Source organism: Lycium ferocissimum, chromosome 10 (assembly GCF_029784015.1).
Source record: "Lycium ferocissimum isolate CSIRO_LF1 chromosome 10, AGI_CSIRO_Lferr_CH_V1, whole genome shotgun sequence".
Taxonomy (NCBI): Eukaryota; Viridiplantae; Streptophyta; class Magnoliopsida; order Solanales; family Solanaceae; genus Lycium; species Lycium ferocissimum.
The window spans coordinates 37,042,635-37,061,394 of NC_081351.1; the positions used below are offsets into that span (position 1 = coordinate 37,042,635).

An 18,760-nucleotide genomic window follows, 5' to 3' on the forward strand; every position below is an offset into this window, starting at 1 on the left:
AGATACAATTTAATTACTTTTTTTATTTTTATTCTTACTCTAATAAATGTGAAAAGAGATTAATATCAAATGAAGATCAAATAATGAATAAGGTAAATTAGTCAAATTATAATTCTAATTCACGTTTCCTTAAAAAATCATGCAAAAGACAACATGATAAGTAAAATGAGCTAAAAGCAGAGAATATTTACCAAAAATTAAAAAATAAGATTTCTTCGTTTAAATAGAAAATCAATTTCTATTTTGTTTCGTTTTAAACATGTAAAAATTAATTTAATAATTTGAATTAGAATTATCCAAATCAAAATTTTATAAAAAATAATAAGTATTTTACACTTTTAAATTAATCAAATTAAAATTGAAAGTATCGTACGATCTTAAATATTCTTATTATTTTATCTCAAAGAGAGGAAAATAGTTTTTTAACTTTTAAAGGAGGGACATAGGTCCCTCTGTGTGTAACCATCCATTGTTGAGTATTGCTATTTATCTTTTTCCCAGTTTTTAAGACATTTTTTGTTCATTTCTATTAGAACTACAACTCAAAAGTCGTTTCCTTCCAAAACCAGTGAAACCGAACGGTTGCAACACTTAATGAGATAACGTTGGCAATTTTAAAGGACACTTGCCTTTCCATTCTATTATGTTATTTAAAGGAAGCCCTTTCATTAATAAATTATCTACCCCCCCCCCCCCACAATTGTTTTCAACAGATCTTTGTTGTTCGCCATTACTTCCAAGAACTTGCTCATGGTCTTCATTTTTGAGAGATTATGAGGAGCAAAAAAATCTCTTACGGTACTTTATTAAAACTTAATTAATTGACTCTTGTATATGATAATATGTTTTATCCCCTTCTTTTTGGATTTTTCTATTTTTTCTCCTACATTTATCAATGCGTCATACAGGAAAGTTTTAGTTATTGTTGAGGAACAAAAGAATGGAGGTAATGTTTGCTGCCTGAATTTTCTTTGGGTTGGAATCTGAAATATTTGTTATTTAACTAAGCAAAAGAATCACACAACACCCAAATACAATTCGTTTTGAGAGACTAATATAAAGAAGAGTTATCAAATTGTCAAAATGGTAAGAATTGTTATTTGCAGAAAGAAATGTAATTTTGAATTTCACATCAAATTAGAAGGAAAAACATAGATCCTTGTGGTTCGATTATTCCCTGACCCAGTGCATATATACTTAAAAAAAAAGGTAAGTTTTGGAGGTTAAAAGTTGCAATTCGCGGGGGTTTTAGCCCCTGCTAACTGCTTGAGGAGGCTAAAACCCCCGGGAATTGCAACTTTCACCTCCGCAAATTACCAATTTTTTTGTAGTAGCGGGAGTTTAGTTCATCGGACAACCATTTTTTTTAGAAGGAAAAATAAAAGAGATTTGTTTTTTTGATTTGAGACGAAAAGGCTTTAGAAACAGAGTGATGATTTTCAGAGATAGATTTCCCGGCGAGAGTAAAAAAAAATTGGCGCTGACGTTATCTTTTCCTTTTTTTTTTTTTTTTTAATTATTTCTTATTCTTTAGGTTTCTTCTTTCTATTATAAATATAGGAGAAATAATGGAAAAGAAAATTTTAATTATATTTTTGTCATATTTTTGCTTCTATCTCTCATTTTGTCAAACATCCAACAATTTCAATTGTCTCCTCTTCTTAGCTAAAGCATTTACATAGTAATTGCCAGATTAAATTAATTTGAAAGAGGTTTACACAGTATCTGTCATACTACATTAATTAAAAGAGGTATACTAATGGTTTTACTTTTAAGTCTCCAACTTGTGATCCCTGAAATGTGAGCTCTGACATTGTTTTAGTGGTTATCACCTTATTTCTTTTCTCACATTCTTAATCAGCTCTTATCTATGTACAATGATATTTATTGTATTTATTCAACGTTGTTGCGAAATTGATGATATGACGAGGTCGAAAGACTAATTAAAAGTTTCACTAAACTTTTTACTTACCGCACGAAGCGCGGTGAATATCACTAGTCATCTATAAATATATGCATCCTCTTCGTTTTGCAAAAGTCATAAAAATCATTTGTGTTTCTGTTAGAGAAAAACCCAATAAGGAAACAAAAAAAATCTGTTCCATTAGTGCTGGAGATCTAGACCAACCTTATGCAGTTTGCATACCATTTCCGGCCCAGGGCCACATTAGCCCTATTTAAAGTTAGCTAAAATCCTGCATCACAAAGGCGTTCATATAGCCTATGTCAACACTAAACACAACCATGCATAAGCGTCTCCTTAAGTCTCGAGGCCCTGATTCCTTCAAGGGCTTGCCATCTTTTCGATTCGAGACCATTCCTGATGGCCTTCCACCATGTAATCTTGATGCCACCCAATACATTCCTTCTCTATGTAAATCCACTACCTCTACTTGTTTAGGTCCTTTCAAAGAGTTGCTTACAAAGCCCAATAATACTTCTTCATCTAACGTGCCACTTGTCTCATGCATTGTTTCTGATGGTTCAATGAGCTTCACTCTTGCTGCTGCTCAAGATTTGGGTATCCCTGAAGTTCTCTTTTGGACCCCAAGAGCTTGTGGTTCATTAGCTTACATGCATTACCGCAATTTTGTTGAGAAAGGATCAGTGTTTTAAAAGGCGGGGGCATAAGGCGGGCGTTTACGTACATTTCAAATGTAGCGTAAGCCCCGAGGCACGGGGCGTAAGCCTCATGAGACTTCAATTTTTAGTATTTCATAAAAGGATATAATTATAATAAATACTTTTAAATAGGTAAAATAGCGTAAAAATTTGAAGAAAACTATAAATATATGCTCCATCCCCACAAAAAACTAATCAGAACAATCTATTATACGCTACTTACAAAGCACAAAGAATCGCTCGTTACTTTTTTTGAGATAAGTAAGAGAAGATAAATAATTGAAAAGAAACATATATTAGGCATTCTAGCAATAAAAAAAGGTCGTGACTTTTAAATTTAATGTTTCGGCCTTTTTAAAATATTTGAGTAATTACTAGTTGACTTTTTAATTTCGCATTATATCAAAGACTTATTTAACAAATTTGTTTAATTTGAAGAAGTTTTCTCGGGGCTTACGCCCCCAACAAAACAAACTCGCCCTAAACGCCTAAAATGTACACTTTAATTGCTTGCCAGACGCTTTTTGAGCTCTTTCGCTCGAATCATCACCTCAGGGCATTTTTGATACGCCCTAGCCCGAGGCTAGCCCCGAAAACGCCTTTTAAAGCACAGGAAAGGATACACACCACTTAAAGGTATGTACATGCACAATGTTTTTTCCTGTTTTAAATTGGTCGTCGCCTATATCGTTAACTCCTTTGAGGTATCTTTGGGCCTTAATTTTGGTTCGTTAATCTTCTTTGGAAACTGCAGATGAAAGTTACTTCACTAATGGGTATTTGGACACAACTTTGGATTAGATACCGGGCATGAAAGGAATACGTTTGAGGGATCTTCCAAGTTTCATTAGAGCTACTAATCCATATGATTACGTGATTAAATTTGTCTTACAAGAAACAGAGAGATCGAAAAATGCCTCTGCTATCATATTCAATGCATTCGAGCCATTAGAGAGAGAAGTTCTTGAATCACTTCAAACACTTCTTCCTCCAATCTACGCCATTGGGGCACTGCATTTGCTTGTGGAACATGTTGAGGACAAGAATTTGGAAGATTCGGGATCGAATTTAGAAGATTTGGCATCGAGCCTTTGGAAAGAAGAAACCAAATGTCTAGAATGGCTAGATTCCAAGAATCTAAATTCAGTTGTTTATGTCAATTTTGGAAGCATCACTCTCATGACTCCAAACCAACTTATCGAATTCGCCTGGGGACTTGCCAATAGCAAGATGGATTTTTTGTGGGTTATAAGGCCTGATATTGTATCAGGCGAAAAAGCAGTTCTTCCACCTGAATTGCTCGAAGAAACTAAAGAGAGAGGAATGTTAGCAAGTTGGTGCCCGCAAGAACAAGTCCTTAACCACCCTGCAATTGGAGGGCTTTTGACTCACAGTAGATGGAATTCAACACTCGAAAGTATCAGCGGTGCGGTACCAATGATTTGCTGGCCATTCTTCGCAGAACAACAGACAAATTGTTGGTTTTGTTGCACTCAATGGGGAATTGGAATGGAAATCAATAATAATGTGAAAAGGGACGAGGTTGAAAGTCTTGTGAGAGAGTTAATGACCCGAAAGAAAGGCAAAGGGATGAAGAAAAAGGCACTGGAATGGAAAAAATTGGCTGAGGAAGCTGCTCAAAAACCAGGAGGATCATCTTATGTGAACATTGACAAACTGATCAACGAGATTCTCCTCTCCTCCAAACAGTACTAGGCAACAGTACTAATCAATAGATGGTTGATTTTCATCTTCTTTTCCTTTGTTGAGATCTTATCAGATTTTGTTATAGTACTTGTTTCCCCTCCTCCTTCCATTAATAGTATGATAAATAAAATAAAAATTGTCACTTGCATCCTCAAAAAGTTCTTTTACTAATTATTCGACTCCTTTTAATCGAATTTTCATTGACAAACAACTAACTTCTTGTAGCTCTCAATAGTAAATAACTTATATGGTCATCAGGTCTAATAAATTACTTACTAAAGTCATTTATATTTATTTTCTATCAATAAAGTCACTCAAGTTATATTACGTTTCTCTAATTATATTATTTTAAAATTTTCTTATATAATTTTTTTAACTTGATTATATATATATATATATATATATATATATATATATATATATATATATATATATATATATATATATATATATATATATTGTAATTTGACTAATTTGTCATTTATGGTATATTCTGTTTAATTAATTTTATAAACATCTTTTTTTTTTTTTTTTTTAGGAAACAAGTTTAAAAAAATGAGAAAATTAAGACCGGAAACAATGAATCGATCCATTTTTTTTTAATTCTTAAAAATGAGAAAATTACTTTTCTCTCTCTCTCTCTCTCTCTCTCTCTCTCTCTCTCGCGCGCGCGCGCTCGCTCTCTCTATGTTAATTGGGGTAACAATGCTACTAGAATTGACCTAATATAAGTGACAAACTTGTATATTTCTGAAATTAATTAAACAAAAAGTTATACCATAAAGGACAAATTAGTCCTAAAAAGATAACTAGCAAAGAGCTTTTATTTGACGAAGAAGCCTTTGAATATGCAAGTAAGTCTACATCAGTTATTGGAAATCTTTATTAAAATACTGTAATAGAAGTCTTTGATATTTCCAAAATTCGCATGTTTCATGTGGCTATTGGCTAATCATGTTCGTAAGAATTCCATAAACTTTCTCGTTTTGTTTTTGAAAATTCGATGACATCAAAGATAAATTTTGATAAATCTTTTATGTGCAATTGCACTATCTAACAGGACGGAGTAAGAATATCATTTTGTTCTGCATCCTTTAGTTAAACAGTATTCATATACTAATTTATTAATTTTTAAAGTAACTATAGAAAGGGTAAATTAAACAAATTATAATTAATTTTTGTTAATGATAAATAGTTTAAGACAACTGTTATAAAAAGAAAAAAGTGTAATATTACAAACCACAAGAGAGGTTAGTGTTACAAAACTAAATATGGAAGGAAGTCTATGAAATTATTCCTAATAATTATCAAGTTAAGAGAAATATTATAAAGAAAATTAAAATAAAGGAGATAAATGTAATATCATAAACTACTAAGAAAATTAATGTTACGAAACCAACCTTGAGGAAAAGTTTATAAAATTATCCAAGAAGTTTTCTAGTTATAATGACTTTATAGGTAAATTGGTCTTACTCATTAGTGAGTAATTTACTATATACGGATGACATCGCCTAAATAAGTGACATATGACATGTGAGAAGTCATAAACTAATCAGGTCCTGGAGATAAAATAATCAAAATCAGCACTGTCGCATCTTATGCTTTGGCAGCTTATTGCTACAATTAAACATCCTTATATATAGAAACTATTGAAGAAGATGATTCTCTCATTATTGAATAGTATTAGACCCGGTATATTCACTTAAAATTTTATTTCATATACTGGGGATTGAAATCATCTTTTTAATAAATGTGATTTTATGTTAATTCTTTTAGATGACCAAGTTAGACCTTGTTGTTAAACACACATAGGGAGAAATGTTTATATGTGGTATTGCTCTCTGTAAGTAATTTATTTTCCCATATTTGCTAATTTGCTCTGTTTTGTCGAAAATATTTTAGTTCCACCTTTCAACAAATTTGTCTGAAGTTGCTTGAATCGCCTCAGTAAGTGACATATGACATGTGATAAACTAATCAGACCATGGAAATAAAATATGTCAAAATCAATACTGTCGCATCTGACCTATGCGTTGTCAGCTTATTCAATTCAAATTGAGTAACTTCCCATTGGCTTTTGAATTCTTACTCTTTCATAAAACTTTCTTATAAGTTTATGCTTATTCTTCCTCTAGAAAAAAATCATACATATCTTTCCTTTTCCAGCAGTTTGAGAGAAATACGGAAAGAATGGCTTCCTCTGGTGCTGAACTTGATAAACCTCATGTAATTTGCGTACCACATCCTTCCCAAGGTCACATTAACCCTATGTTTAAGTTAGCCAAAATCCTCCATCACAAAGGGTTTCATATAACCTTTGTCAACACTGAATACAATCATAGGCGTCTCCTTAAGTCCCGAGGGCCCGATGGACTCAAGAACTTGCCATCCTTTCGATTCGAGACCATTCCCGATGGCCTACCACCATGTGATGCTGATGCCACCCAAGATATTGTTGCTTTATGTGAATCCACAACCACCACTTGTTTGGCTCCTTTCAAGGAGTTACTTGCTAAACTTAATGATGCTTCATCTGTTCCACGGGTCTCGTGCATCATTTCGGATGGTGTCATGAGCTTCACTCTTGCTGCTGCCCAAGAATTGGACATTCCTCAAGTTTTCTTCTGGACTTTTGCTGCTTGCGGTACTTTAAGTTATATGCATTACTGCAACCTTGTTGAAAAAGGATACACTCCACTTAAAGGTATATGTCTGATTTCTCCTGTTTTTAAATAGTCAGTTTCAGTTGCATTTTTTGAATTCTGTCTCGTTAATTTTTTTTTTCTTCTTCTTGGATAATTGTAGATGAAAGTTACTTGACAAACGGGCACTTGGAGACGACTTTGGATTGGATACCAGGCATGAAAGGCATCCAATTGAGGGATCTTCCAGGTTTTATTAGAACTACAGATCAAGATGATTACATGATTAAGTTTGTCTTACAAGAAACAGAAAGATCAAAAAATGCTTCTGCGATCATTATCAATACATTTGAGCCGTTAGAGAAGGAAGTTATCGAATCACTGCAAACACTTCTTCCGTCGGTGTATGCCATTGGGCCATTGCATTTGCTTGTGAAACATGTTGACGACAAGAATCTGGAGGATTTGGGATCCAATCTTTGGAAAGAAGAACCAAAGTGTTTAGAGTGGCTTGATTCCAAGAAACCAAATTCTGTTGTCTATGTCAATTTTGGAAGCATTACTGTCATGACTAAAAATCAACTTATCGAATTTGCCTGGGGACTTGCCAATAGCCAGCTGGAATTTTTGTGGATTATAAGGCCTGATATTGTATTAGGAGAAGAAACAGTTCTTCCACCCGAGTTCATGGAAGAAACTAAAGAAAGAGGGATGCTAGCTAGTTGGTGCTCACAAGAACAAGTCCTTAACCACCCTGCAATTGGAGGATTCTTGACTCACAGTGGATGGAATTCGACTCTTGAAAGTATAAGTAGTGGGGTGCCAATGATTTGCTGGCCGTTCTTTGCAGAACAACCGACTAATTGTTGGTTTTGTTGCACCAAATTGGGCATCGGTATGGAGATTGACAATAATGTGAAGAGGGACCAAGTTGAAATCCTTGTAAGAGAGTTGATGGCCGGAGAGAAAGGCCAAGAGATGAAGAAAAAGGCATTGGAATTGAAGAAATTAGCTGAAGAAGCTACTCAAAGACCAGCAGGATCATCTTATGTGAACATCAACACACTGATCAATGAAATTCTCATCTCTCCTAAACACTAGGCATTACTAATCAATAGGTAGCTTATTTTCACATCTGTTGAGATATTAGATTATGCTTGTTTTTCTTCTTTCATTATATTGTAATATTGCACTGTCATCTGTTCTAACTATAAGGACTAATTTCTCTTGCTTCACCAGGTCTTTGGTCACCACAGAGCACCACGCCTGTTAGACACCCCATCTTAACAAGAAAATAAAGAAATACAACTCGTTCCATACTTTTCAAAGTTGAGAGAAACCGAAAGAGAAGTTACTCATAAAATGGAGATAGGTTTTACTCAGTAACCAAAATCTTTTTTTTTTTTTTTTAATTACAGAGGGGGTAGGGGAAGGGGATTATAAGGTGGGGAATTGAACCCTCACCAATAAGGTGAAAGTTCAGTTAGTCAACCAATTGAGCTGATAAGATCCCTTAGTAACCAAAATCTTATATTTATGCTCTGCAATTAAATCGATTATTGCAGATTATTAATTTATTTTTGAAGTCACTGTCATACAACCGTGCTATACTATAGACAGGACTAATGTACTGAAATGACTAGAACAATGTGTAATGTGTGCTACAGCGAGATGAATGAATCTGATTAGCTGAAATAAGAAATTTGACTCCATTTGGGACTGATACACTATACAACAAATGCTTTACCATCAGTAATCCTGACAAATATCCTTACTTTCACAAACTTCCAATTTTAATTTGATCAAAAGATCAAGACAAACTTAAAGAGATAAGATCTCAGTGTCAGGGATCAACATCCAACTCATCAAATACTTCATAAATCAAAAAGGTATTTATTATATACTCAAATTTTCATGTTTAAATTAGTTAATTCCAGGACCTAGAAAATTGTTTCATCCTCCAATTTTGCTGTCCAAATAGACAGTATAGTTTAATGAACTTTTTCCTCAGTTATAATATTTGGCTTCTCTATCCTGTCAGACATTAAGCCCCTATCCTACAAGTTGGTTCTTCTTTAATCTACACACTCCAGATCATCAAGTAACTAAGCCAACAACACAATAAACAGAGAAGAAAGAAGTACATCATTATATCGACATGTCAATCTAATGGAAGAAGTGAAGATTCTTTTCGCAATAGCACTTTATTAACCAACTTCTCAAAATTCATGTAAGATGATCCATCTGGAGAACTGAGAGCTTCTTCTGCTAATTTCTTCCACTTCAATGCATTTTCTTTCATCTCTTTGCCCTTTTCTCCAATCATCAACTCTTTCACAAGTTCCTCAATCACTTCCCTCTTCACATTGCTATCGATTTCCATCCCTACACCCCAACGATTACAATTAAACCAACAATTTGTTTGTTGATCAGCAAAGAAAGGCCAACACAACATTGGCACACCGTATGATATACTTTCGAAAGTCGAATTCCATCCACAGTGTGTCAAGAATCCTCCAATTGATGGATGACTTAAAACTTGTTCTTGAGGACACCAACCACATAATAAACCTCTTTCCCTAGTCTCCGCGAGAAATTCATGTGGCAAAATGGCCGAATCACCCATGACTAAATCTGATCTAATGATCCACAAGAAATTCATTTTGGTATTAGCAAATCCCCATGCAAATTCAATTAGCTGCTTTTTGCTCATCACTGTAATACTTCCAAAATTTACATAAACCACTGATTTTGGTTTTTTATTGTTCAGCCATTCGAAACAGTGAGTATCTTCTTTCCATAGATTTGAACCTATTGATTTCAAATCATCGTCTTGTGTTAGATTATTCAACAAAGAGTGAAAGGGTCCAATAGTATAATTAACTGCAGGGAACTTGATTGAAATTTGTTGCAAAACGTCACTCTCTAGCGTGTTGAAAGTGTTCAAAATGAGCGCAGAGAATTTGGGAAATTTGTCCAAGATTTCTTCCATTATAAATTTGATGAAAACGTAGCTAGGTTCGTCGACTGTGGATCTGATGAAGCTTGGCAAGTTTTCAGACGGATGCCTTCCATGCCAGGTATCCAATCCATTGCAGTGTCTAAATGTCCATTCGTCAAATAACTATGATCTGAAATTCAACAAACAAACAAAGAAATTGTAACCAACTCCAAAATTGTAAAAAAAGAAATTAGGAAAACTTATGAAGTGTTGTGTCTTTATTGTAATTGCTAAGGAATTGTAACGAATTAAGTTCGAATTTTGATGCGTTAAATTTGGACTCTATATAAACTTTAAGGAAAGATTAAGCAAAGCTCTGTTCAAATCGTAAAATTCACTTAAGACTTTGAAATAAAGATACTAGGACTCTTAATAGATATGCGGACGGGTTGAAGGATTTTAAATAAAATAGAGGACTCTAAGTTTATAAATTATATGATCAAACGGAACATGTCAATACTGTGAGAACTGGATAAAGATCAGAAAAGATATACAACAACTAAAGATGAAAGTTCCACACTGCCAACTTGCTGAATGGATTTCTCCAATTGCCTACCTTCTGAATTAGGCAAATTAGAAGGAAAACTGCAATTACAAGTTGCACATGATGGGATGATCTTTTGTGTAACCTTTGTCAACGTTGTATACTTGATATACATAGCTACAATGCCTTGGCTGGGATCAAATGCATATAAGGAAACTTACATGTAATTGTGGTATTCTGGTACTACATCTTTTGAGAGGTAACAAATGTACAAAGTTAGGAATGCCTAACTTAAATAGTGTAATTGGACAGGTTAGATATTACGTCCACTAGTCCATGTCCTATACACTCATACATTAAAAGATTTTTTACACTATCAGGTTAGGTTATCTGAAAGAAAACTACAAGTAACTAGTATGAGAATTGGAGTTAATTGCCTGGAAAATCGGGTAGATTACTTACTACAATATGATAAAATATACTAACAATAATATAGAAATCTCTACACTACTATTGGATTATAAAATATAAAATCCATATATGATGAAGAACTGAACCTCTCACAACCTCAACTTGAAAACTATTGTGGAGGATATTGCTAACTTAATCGACAGTGCTGATTTCATCTTCTCCCAGTACTATAGAGAAGCCAACAAAGTGGCTGATTATCTTGCTAAATTGGCCATAACTTTGGATGAACATATTCTCTATGACAGACTTGAACAGTTACCGGGTGGTCCTAAAGGTCCTTATTTTTGGATTGAATGCAGCTACCTAGCATTAGGATAAGATATGATAAGGCCAACTTTTTTGTTCCCTCATTGTATAGCCTTATAGATTTGTGGGAATGTAGTAATTACTGCCCGAACATTCCCCTTTTGTGTTTTTTCATGAATAATATACATCGCCAAGACTCAAATACTGGATATATACAAGCGGGGAAAAAAAAAAAAAGTTAAAATCTGTAGTTAGGGTTCTAAAATGTATGGTGGCAATTAATTAAGTGTTCTAATTGTTTTCTTACCTTTTAGGGGAGAGTAACCTTTTTCCACAAGTTTTGGAAATTGGAGATAAGCCCACAAGGCACAAGCACTAGCAGTCCAAAAGCCAACATTTGGAATACCCAATTCCTCAGAAACTTGATGAGTGAAGCTAAGGGTCCAAACACAACTTCTTACATGATTCACACAAAGATGGAATATATTGTGTGGCGTCCTCGTTGGAGGGCGCTGGAAGTCCATCTGGGATGGACTCAAAACGAAAGGAAGATAGACCATTGAGGGCATTAACTCTGTGTTAACGAAGGTGATATGAAAGCCTCGGATATGGAGGAGTTTGGCCAAGTTGAGCATAGGGTTAATATGACCTTGTGCTGGAAATGGTATGCATAGTGCATGAGGCTTGGACAATATAGGTTGCAGGTTCTTAGTGCCCATTTATTTTCTCAGATATTGTGAATATTGGGATGTGTTGTAATTTAATCAAGCTTCCTCCTCTTATATAGAATACCATATTAGAAAAGGAAGATAGACCATTGAGGGCATTTGGAACTATACACTTGATTACTTGCTAAATTTAGTCCATTTTAACTATTCAAAAACTTATCAAATTTGGTGATTTTTTTATACAAACTCTGTGTTAACGAAAATCATCGGTTAATGTTAAACCATTCCTCGGATATATTCTCTCTCTCCGCTTCCTTTTCCTCAAGTTTGTTCTCTAACCTCAACTTTTTTCCTCAAGATCTTCTCTCGGTTTCGTAACCCATATGACCTTGTGCTGGAAATGGTATGCATTTGTTAAAAAAAAAAAAAATAAAAAATGAGGCTTTTAAAAACCCAAACACCTCAATACTAGGTTGCATGAGTTTGTTAGTGCCCATTTGTAAAAAAATTTTCTCAGATAAGTGTTTTGAATAGTTAAAGATGTGTTAGTTCGGAAATGGACCATTTAATCAAGCTTCCTCCTTTATGGCCTTTTCTCGACCATATTCTCAGTGTCTTATGAAGATTTTTTCAAGCATATGGCAAAGTGGCCAAAAAAAAAATATGAAATACTAATAGATAATCCACCAGGCAAACAAATTGGTCGACCTAACGGATGGTTGCTGCTTTATATAGATGAAACAACTGAAAGATAACACCAAGACTTTTTTCCCAGCTTGAGGCTGATCGAGACTAAAGCATTAAGTTTGTTTGGGGTTAATTGGTATTGTTGTCCTCATTCAATGAAAATAAAATAGTTTCATTTCCAGATTTGGTGTTGGACTAATTAAGTGAAAATAAGACGAATCTCAAAGCCTCAGAATTCTAACGAGAACAGAGAGGATGATCGTTCATATATATATTTATGAACCATGATCAATTCAATAAAGTTTTATGAAAATACTTTAAAAATCTATCTTTTCTAATTAAAATTCGATCAACGACACAATGTAAAGCACTCCTGAAATTTTTTCAAAAACAATGTAAATCACTCCTGAATTATTTTTCAAAACATGTAAAATTAAGTGTGTATGTGTATAGACATGCAAAATAGGACAAAGATATGCATTCTCTGCAACTTTCTCCACCATCTTTTATCTTCTCATTTTCTGTTCCTTCAATTCCACTGCCCTTTGTCACCTATTGGTGTTGAAAACCTGAAAATTGATCGCTGAAATTAGTACTCTGCATAAATAAGGGATAAAATTCACAACAACTACAATTGCTACTTTGGAAACAAGTCACAGTTTCAAAATTAATCAAAATTTAGTCACCTTTTCTTGTGAAAATATTTGAATGAAAATAACTTTAGCTTGAAAAAACCACAGACATAGGCCTGCTTCTTGATTTATTTTTTTTGCTTTTTTCAAACTCCTAGACACAAAAACCTGAAGAGAATGCAATCATGATTTTGTATAATTGTTGTAGTTTACAACGTCACTTTACTCTGGTGATTGATTCAAAAGGTTCTCCATCAAGAGTTAATAAAAGCGACGCATAATTTTGTTGTTGACGTGCCTTTCAAGCAAATGATTGAGAATATTGAATCTTTTTTTTGTATTGAAGTAGACTTCAAGACAATATCCTGGAGTTTCACTGATAGAAATTGGAAGTCCCAAAGTTTTCACAATATAAGTTCAACCTCCCAGGATAATGGATACTTTTGTCTAAAGCATATTCACCCATTAAAAGTAGTTATTTTCAATTGCATTTAAATTTGACTCTATTTTCAGTTACATGTCCAAAATGGCTATTTCGATTAACTTTGATTTACTTGCCTTAATTTTTATTCTTTCTTTTCTATTTTACTCTCTTTCCTATATCAAAAGAAATGTCTGTGATATATGGTGATATACAGACGTGCATCCTTGTATTGACAGAAAAGGTGCCGGAAATGAGCTTTAATTTCTGGCGACCTGGCATCTCTCATAAGGATTTGTGTATATCTTTCGTGTATATCAGTGTATCTCAATGTACATCAGTAAAATCTGTGTGTGATATACATCGATATACACACATAGTATACACTAGCGTATTGACATACACTCTGCCGAAAATGAAGCTTTCCAGCAACCTGCCATTTTTTTCGGCTAGAAAGGACTTCCTTGAAAATTTATATGAATTATTGAGAAGTTCTTGGAGAAAATATCTAGGGTGGAGTTGGGAAAAATGTAAAGCAAGAGAGACAAAGTTATAGGAGTTACCTAATGTCAATTTTTTTTTGGGTAACAATGCCAATACCAATTCTCTTTAGAGTACTTGTATGTAAATGTCAATTGTACTTAAAAATTTTGTAGGTTAGGCCACAACCAGGCCCACCCCGCTGGGAATCCTTATAGGCATGTGCTTAAAAAGTTCTTCATAAGATAATGACTTCTTTTTTCTTTTTCTTTTTTTTTCATAAGACAATGACATGGTCTGATAATAGTGCTTTCCTAGCACGTATTCCAGCTAGAATGGAAAAGTTTATTTTCATCAAATATTGCAAATACAAATTACAGTCTTGGAGAAACTTGACATTCACAAGCTTCATCTTTGAGCCAAATATTGCAAGTACCATAGACCTTAACATGTCAGTCTAATGGAAGAAGTCATGAAGGACCGTTTCGCAATAGCACATGACTAACTAAGTTCTCAAAATTCATATAAGAAGATCCATTTGAAGAAGTAATAGTTTCTCTGCTAATTTTTTCCACTTCAATGCATTTTCTTTCATCTCTTTACCCTTTTCTCCAATCATCAGCTCTCTCACAAGTTTCTCAATCACCTCCCTCTTCACATTGCTATCAATTTCCATCCCCACACCCCAACGATTACAAATAAACCAGCAATTTGTTTGTTGATCTGCAAAAAATGGCCAACATAACATTGGCACACCAAATGATATGCTTTCTAAAGTCGAATTCCATCCACAATGCGTTATAAATCCTCCAATTGATGGATGACTTAGAACTTGTTCTTGAGGACACCAACCACCTAATAAACCTCTTTCCTTAGTCTCCGCGAGAAATTCATGTGGCAAAATGGCTGAATCACCCATGACTAAATCTGATCTAGTGATCCACAAGAAATTCATCTTGATATTTGCAAGTCCCCATGCGAATTCAATTAACTGCTCATTGCTTATCACTGTAACACTTCCGAAATTCACATAAACAACGGAATTTGGTTTCTTTGTGTCCAGCCATTCGAGACAGTCAGTATCTTCTTTCCATAGATTTGATCCAATTGATTTTAAGTCATCGTCTTGAGTTAGATTATTCAACAAAGGGAGATGTAACGGTCCAATAGTATAAACTGCAGGGAACTTGATCGAAATTTGTTGCAAAATGTTACTCTCTAGCGTGTCGATAGTGTTGAAAATGAGTGCAGAGAATTTGGGAATTTTGTCCACGATTTCTTCCACTATATATTTCATTACAATATAGCTAGGTTCATCGACTCTGGATCTGATGAAGCTTGGCAAGTTTTTTAGACGAATGCCTTCCATGCCAGGTATCCAATCTATGATCGTGTCTAAATGGCCATTGATCAAACAACTTTCATCTGAAATTCAACCAGTAAAAAGAAAATGTAATTAATTCTGGAACTGTAAAACCTGACAAAAATTCTAATGGTAATCTTGCAGATAAAATATAGCTGGACAGGTAACGGACAAAGTCGCGTTTCAAGGACAATTGGAAAAGGTTACGGAGTATACAATTACAAACAAACAAAAACAAAAAAACAAACAAAAAAAAAAACAAAAACAAAAAAAATCACGCACTGTGTCTCTACAGTAATTGTCTAGGAATTGTAAGTGATTATTTACTACAACGTTCTGATTTCATTTTCATTAAAAATAAATGCACAAGTTTTAATATTTATAAATCAAACCAAACCAATCAAATTAAGGACAAAACTTTCAAGTCGGGATTTTTGACCGTTGAATTTTATTTTGAGACATTTGTTCATGAATTTGTTGGTATGGAGCAATTAAAAAATTTAGACCAAAAGTGATATAATTTAATCAAAATCTTGCAAAAAATAAGGCCTCCAAGTAAGATACAACTATATAACTAAAAGTTTTTAAGAAAATAACACAAATACATGTGAGATAGGTATTCATCCTTCTTCATCATCGTAGAAATATCAAAAGAGCCTCAACTATTCAACAAAAAAAATCCAACCCCATATAATAAAATCGGTCAAAATAAGTATTGCTAATTAATAAGCCTTCTTGTGGAATAAAGAAGAAAGGTGACTTTAATCTAAAATTATGCTAAAAATATAAAAATCATAAAATAAGTATTAATTACATGACAAAGAAAAAAAATTAAGCTATGTGAATATTTTTACTGTCTAAATCAATTATGGCAAAATCATCAATATATGTCTATGTGTAGTGATAGATATCCAACATGGGTCGTGCTATTCCAAAGAACACACTAATGTGTTAGCGTTTTTATGGTTGTTGTGATTTACCTCTATGTTGGAAATGAGGGTTTAATGTCCCAAAATGATATTGATTTTGACTTGGATTTATTTATTGAGTTACTAACATCCATGAAAAATGATATCGTTATATTGTGAATATAAAACTTATGATTTGGCATTCAAAAAGGGGTTTCTCGGTTGGGACTTCAAGCTTAAAAAAAAAATATGATAAAAGACAAAAAACTATGAAAAAATTTAGGAAATATTTACAAATTACATTATAAATAAAAAATTTTATGTACAAAATATTTTAAAAATCGAATACACGTAATGTCGTGGTTGTTGTTGTTGATTTCGTTAAATTCTCGGGTTGGCCTAATTGGTTGGGTTTGACTTTTTTTTGGAATAAATCGCTAAAATGTCAAACCAAACCAAACCAATTATGATCGGTTTTTTTTGGGGTGCGTATTTGGGTATGTAAAGCAACACCAAACCAAGATTAGAGCAAACCAAACCACTAATCGGGTTTTTTCTCGGTTTGACTCGGTTTAACCATTATTGTCGGAAAAGAATCGTTTTCCAAATGTTGTAATGATTATTCTCGATTTCAAATATGACCCCTAGTTACGGAGTATACAATTACAAACAAACAAAAAAAAAAACAAAAAACAAAAAAACAAAAAAAAAAAAAAAAAAATCACGCACTGTGTCTCTACAGTAATTGTCTAGGAATTGTAAGTTCTTAGTTCCAAGTATTATACTTGAACTCTGTGTTACCTCCAAAGAAACATTAACCAAAGCCTTGTAAAATCGTAATATTCTTAATTAAAGATGGAAAAAAATGGTGCTCGGCCTCGGAAACCAAAGGAAAAATATTCCTATGGCCATTCCGCAACTTGCGAAGGTTTACAAGGGATGTTATGACGTAAATATTTATAAACGGGCACTCAAGAACTTTTTAACCTATTAGGTCACTTAAAAGGAAACTATAGATAATTGTCCATAAAACTTGAAATTAATAACCTAGAAAACAAGACAGATTATTTACTACAACGTTCTGATTTCATTTTCATACCTTTTAGTGGAAAATAACCTTCTTCCACAAGTTTAGGATATTGTATTAAAGCCCACAAGGAACAACAGCTACCAGTCCAAAAGCCAAGATTAGGAATACCCAATTTCTCAGAAACTTGAAGAGTGAAGCTCATGGCAGCATCAGAAATTATGCAACTAATAGGAGGGAAACTGGAATTATCATTTAGTCTTGTGACAAGGTCTCTGAAAGGAGCCAAACATACTGTCTTACATGCCTCACACAAAGACAGAACATCTTGTGTGGCATCCTCGTTCGAGGGAGGGAGTCCATCAGGGATGGACTGGAAACGAAAGGAAGATAGGCCATTGAGGGAATAGGGACCCCGCGATTTGAGCAATCGTCGGTGATTGAACTCTGTGTTAACAAAGGTGATATGAAAGCCTCGGATATGGAGGAGTTTGGCCAATTTGAGCATTGGATTTATATGGCCCTGTGCTGGAAATGGAATACATACTGCATGAGGCTTGGACAATATGGGTTTCTCTGCCCTGTTCATATTGCCTTTTTTAAAAGAATTGTGACTTGTAGGCTTCAACCTTCAAGCAAGCTTGCTCACTTATATATAACAGTCAACACATCAGGCCGGCTGCTTATGATTAACAAAAATGTACCTCCTTGATAAAGAAATGAATCTTCACGAACTTAACTCAATCCCAAAAGTTAGTTCATGAGAGGAGAATTGTCCGAGAACATACATGTACTCTTTAGCTCACCGATGTTGGACTCCAACATCTGAAGCGTGGACAACATAGGACAATGGGCCCAACATCGTAAACAATGAATTGGGTGGGTCTGGCTCTGATACCAACAACAACAACAACATACGTACCCAGAGGTAAGACCATGTATCCTTTAACTCACCGATGTGAGAGTCCAACACCCCTCTCCGTTTCAATTTATATGGCAATGTTTGATTCTACCCAAAGTTTAAGGAAAAAAAGAGTTATGAAATTTGTGATCTAAAATATGACATTGCAATGACGTGGCTATATAAATTCATGATATTAAGGGTAAAGTGAGAAATTTAAAGTTAAATTATTTTCAACTATAGAAAGTGTCATTTTTATTGAAACAAACTAATAAGGAAATAGTATCACTTAAAATATAAAAGAATGAGTATATTTTATACATTAACATTATAAAAAGCATTTAAACTATCATGTAATGTGAAAGCTAACTACTACAAGTAAACTGTTTAGGCTAGTATAGATTGGTGACTTGAGAAAGATTTTAAGTGAGAACAAAAATCAACTAGTCGAGAGCATAACATCGGCTCTTTACATTATAATTTCCATAATATTAAGCAAG

At 33.9% G+C, this 18,760-nt stretch overlaps 1 protein-coding gene and 3 pseudogenes across 1 annotated transcript; 2 read left to right on the forward strand and 2 right to left on the reverse strand.

Annotated features, from left to right (window-relative positions):
- The first annotated feature begins 519 nt into the window (after positions 1 to 519).
- On the forward strand, positions 520 to 4,487 carry LOC132033708 (7-deoxyloganetin glucosyltransferase-like; annotated as a pseudogene).
- Positions 4,488 to 6,426: 1,939 nt separating this feature from the next.
- LOC132033713 (7-deoxyloganetin glucosyltransferase-like) lies at positions 6,427 to 8,293 on the forward strand. The gene is made up of 2 exons (XM_059423761.1): positions 6,427 to 7,033; positions 7,135 to 8,293. The coding sequence occupies exons 1-2, from the start codon at positions 6,520 to 6,522 to the stop codon at positions 8,070 to 8,072; spliced, it is 1,452 nt and encodes a 483-aa protein (XP_059279744.1). The 5' UTR covers positions 6,427 to 6,519; the 3' UTR covers positions 8,073 to 8,293.
- A 775-nt stretch (positions 8,294 to 9,068) lies between these two features.
- LOC132033718 (7-deoxyloganetin glucosyltransferase-like) lies at positions 9,069 to 11,892 on the reverse strand (annotated as a pseudogene).
- A 2,239-nt stretch (positions 11,893 to 14,131) lies between these two features.
- Positions 14,132 to 18,244, reverse strand: LOC132033716 (7-deoxyloganetin glucosyltransferase-like; annotated as a pseudogene).
- Between the last annotated feature and the right edge of the window lie 516 nt (positions 18,245 to 18,760).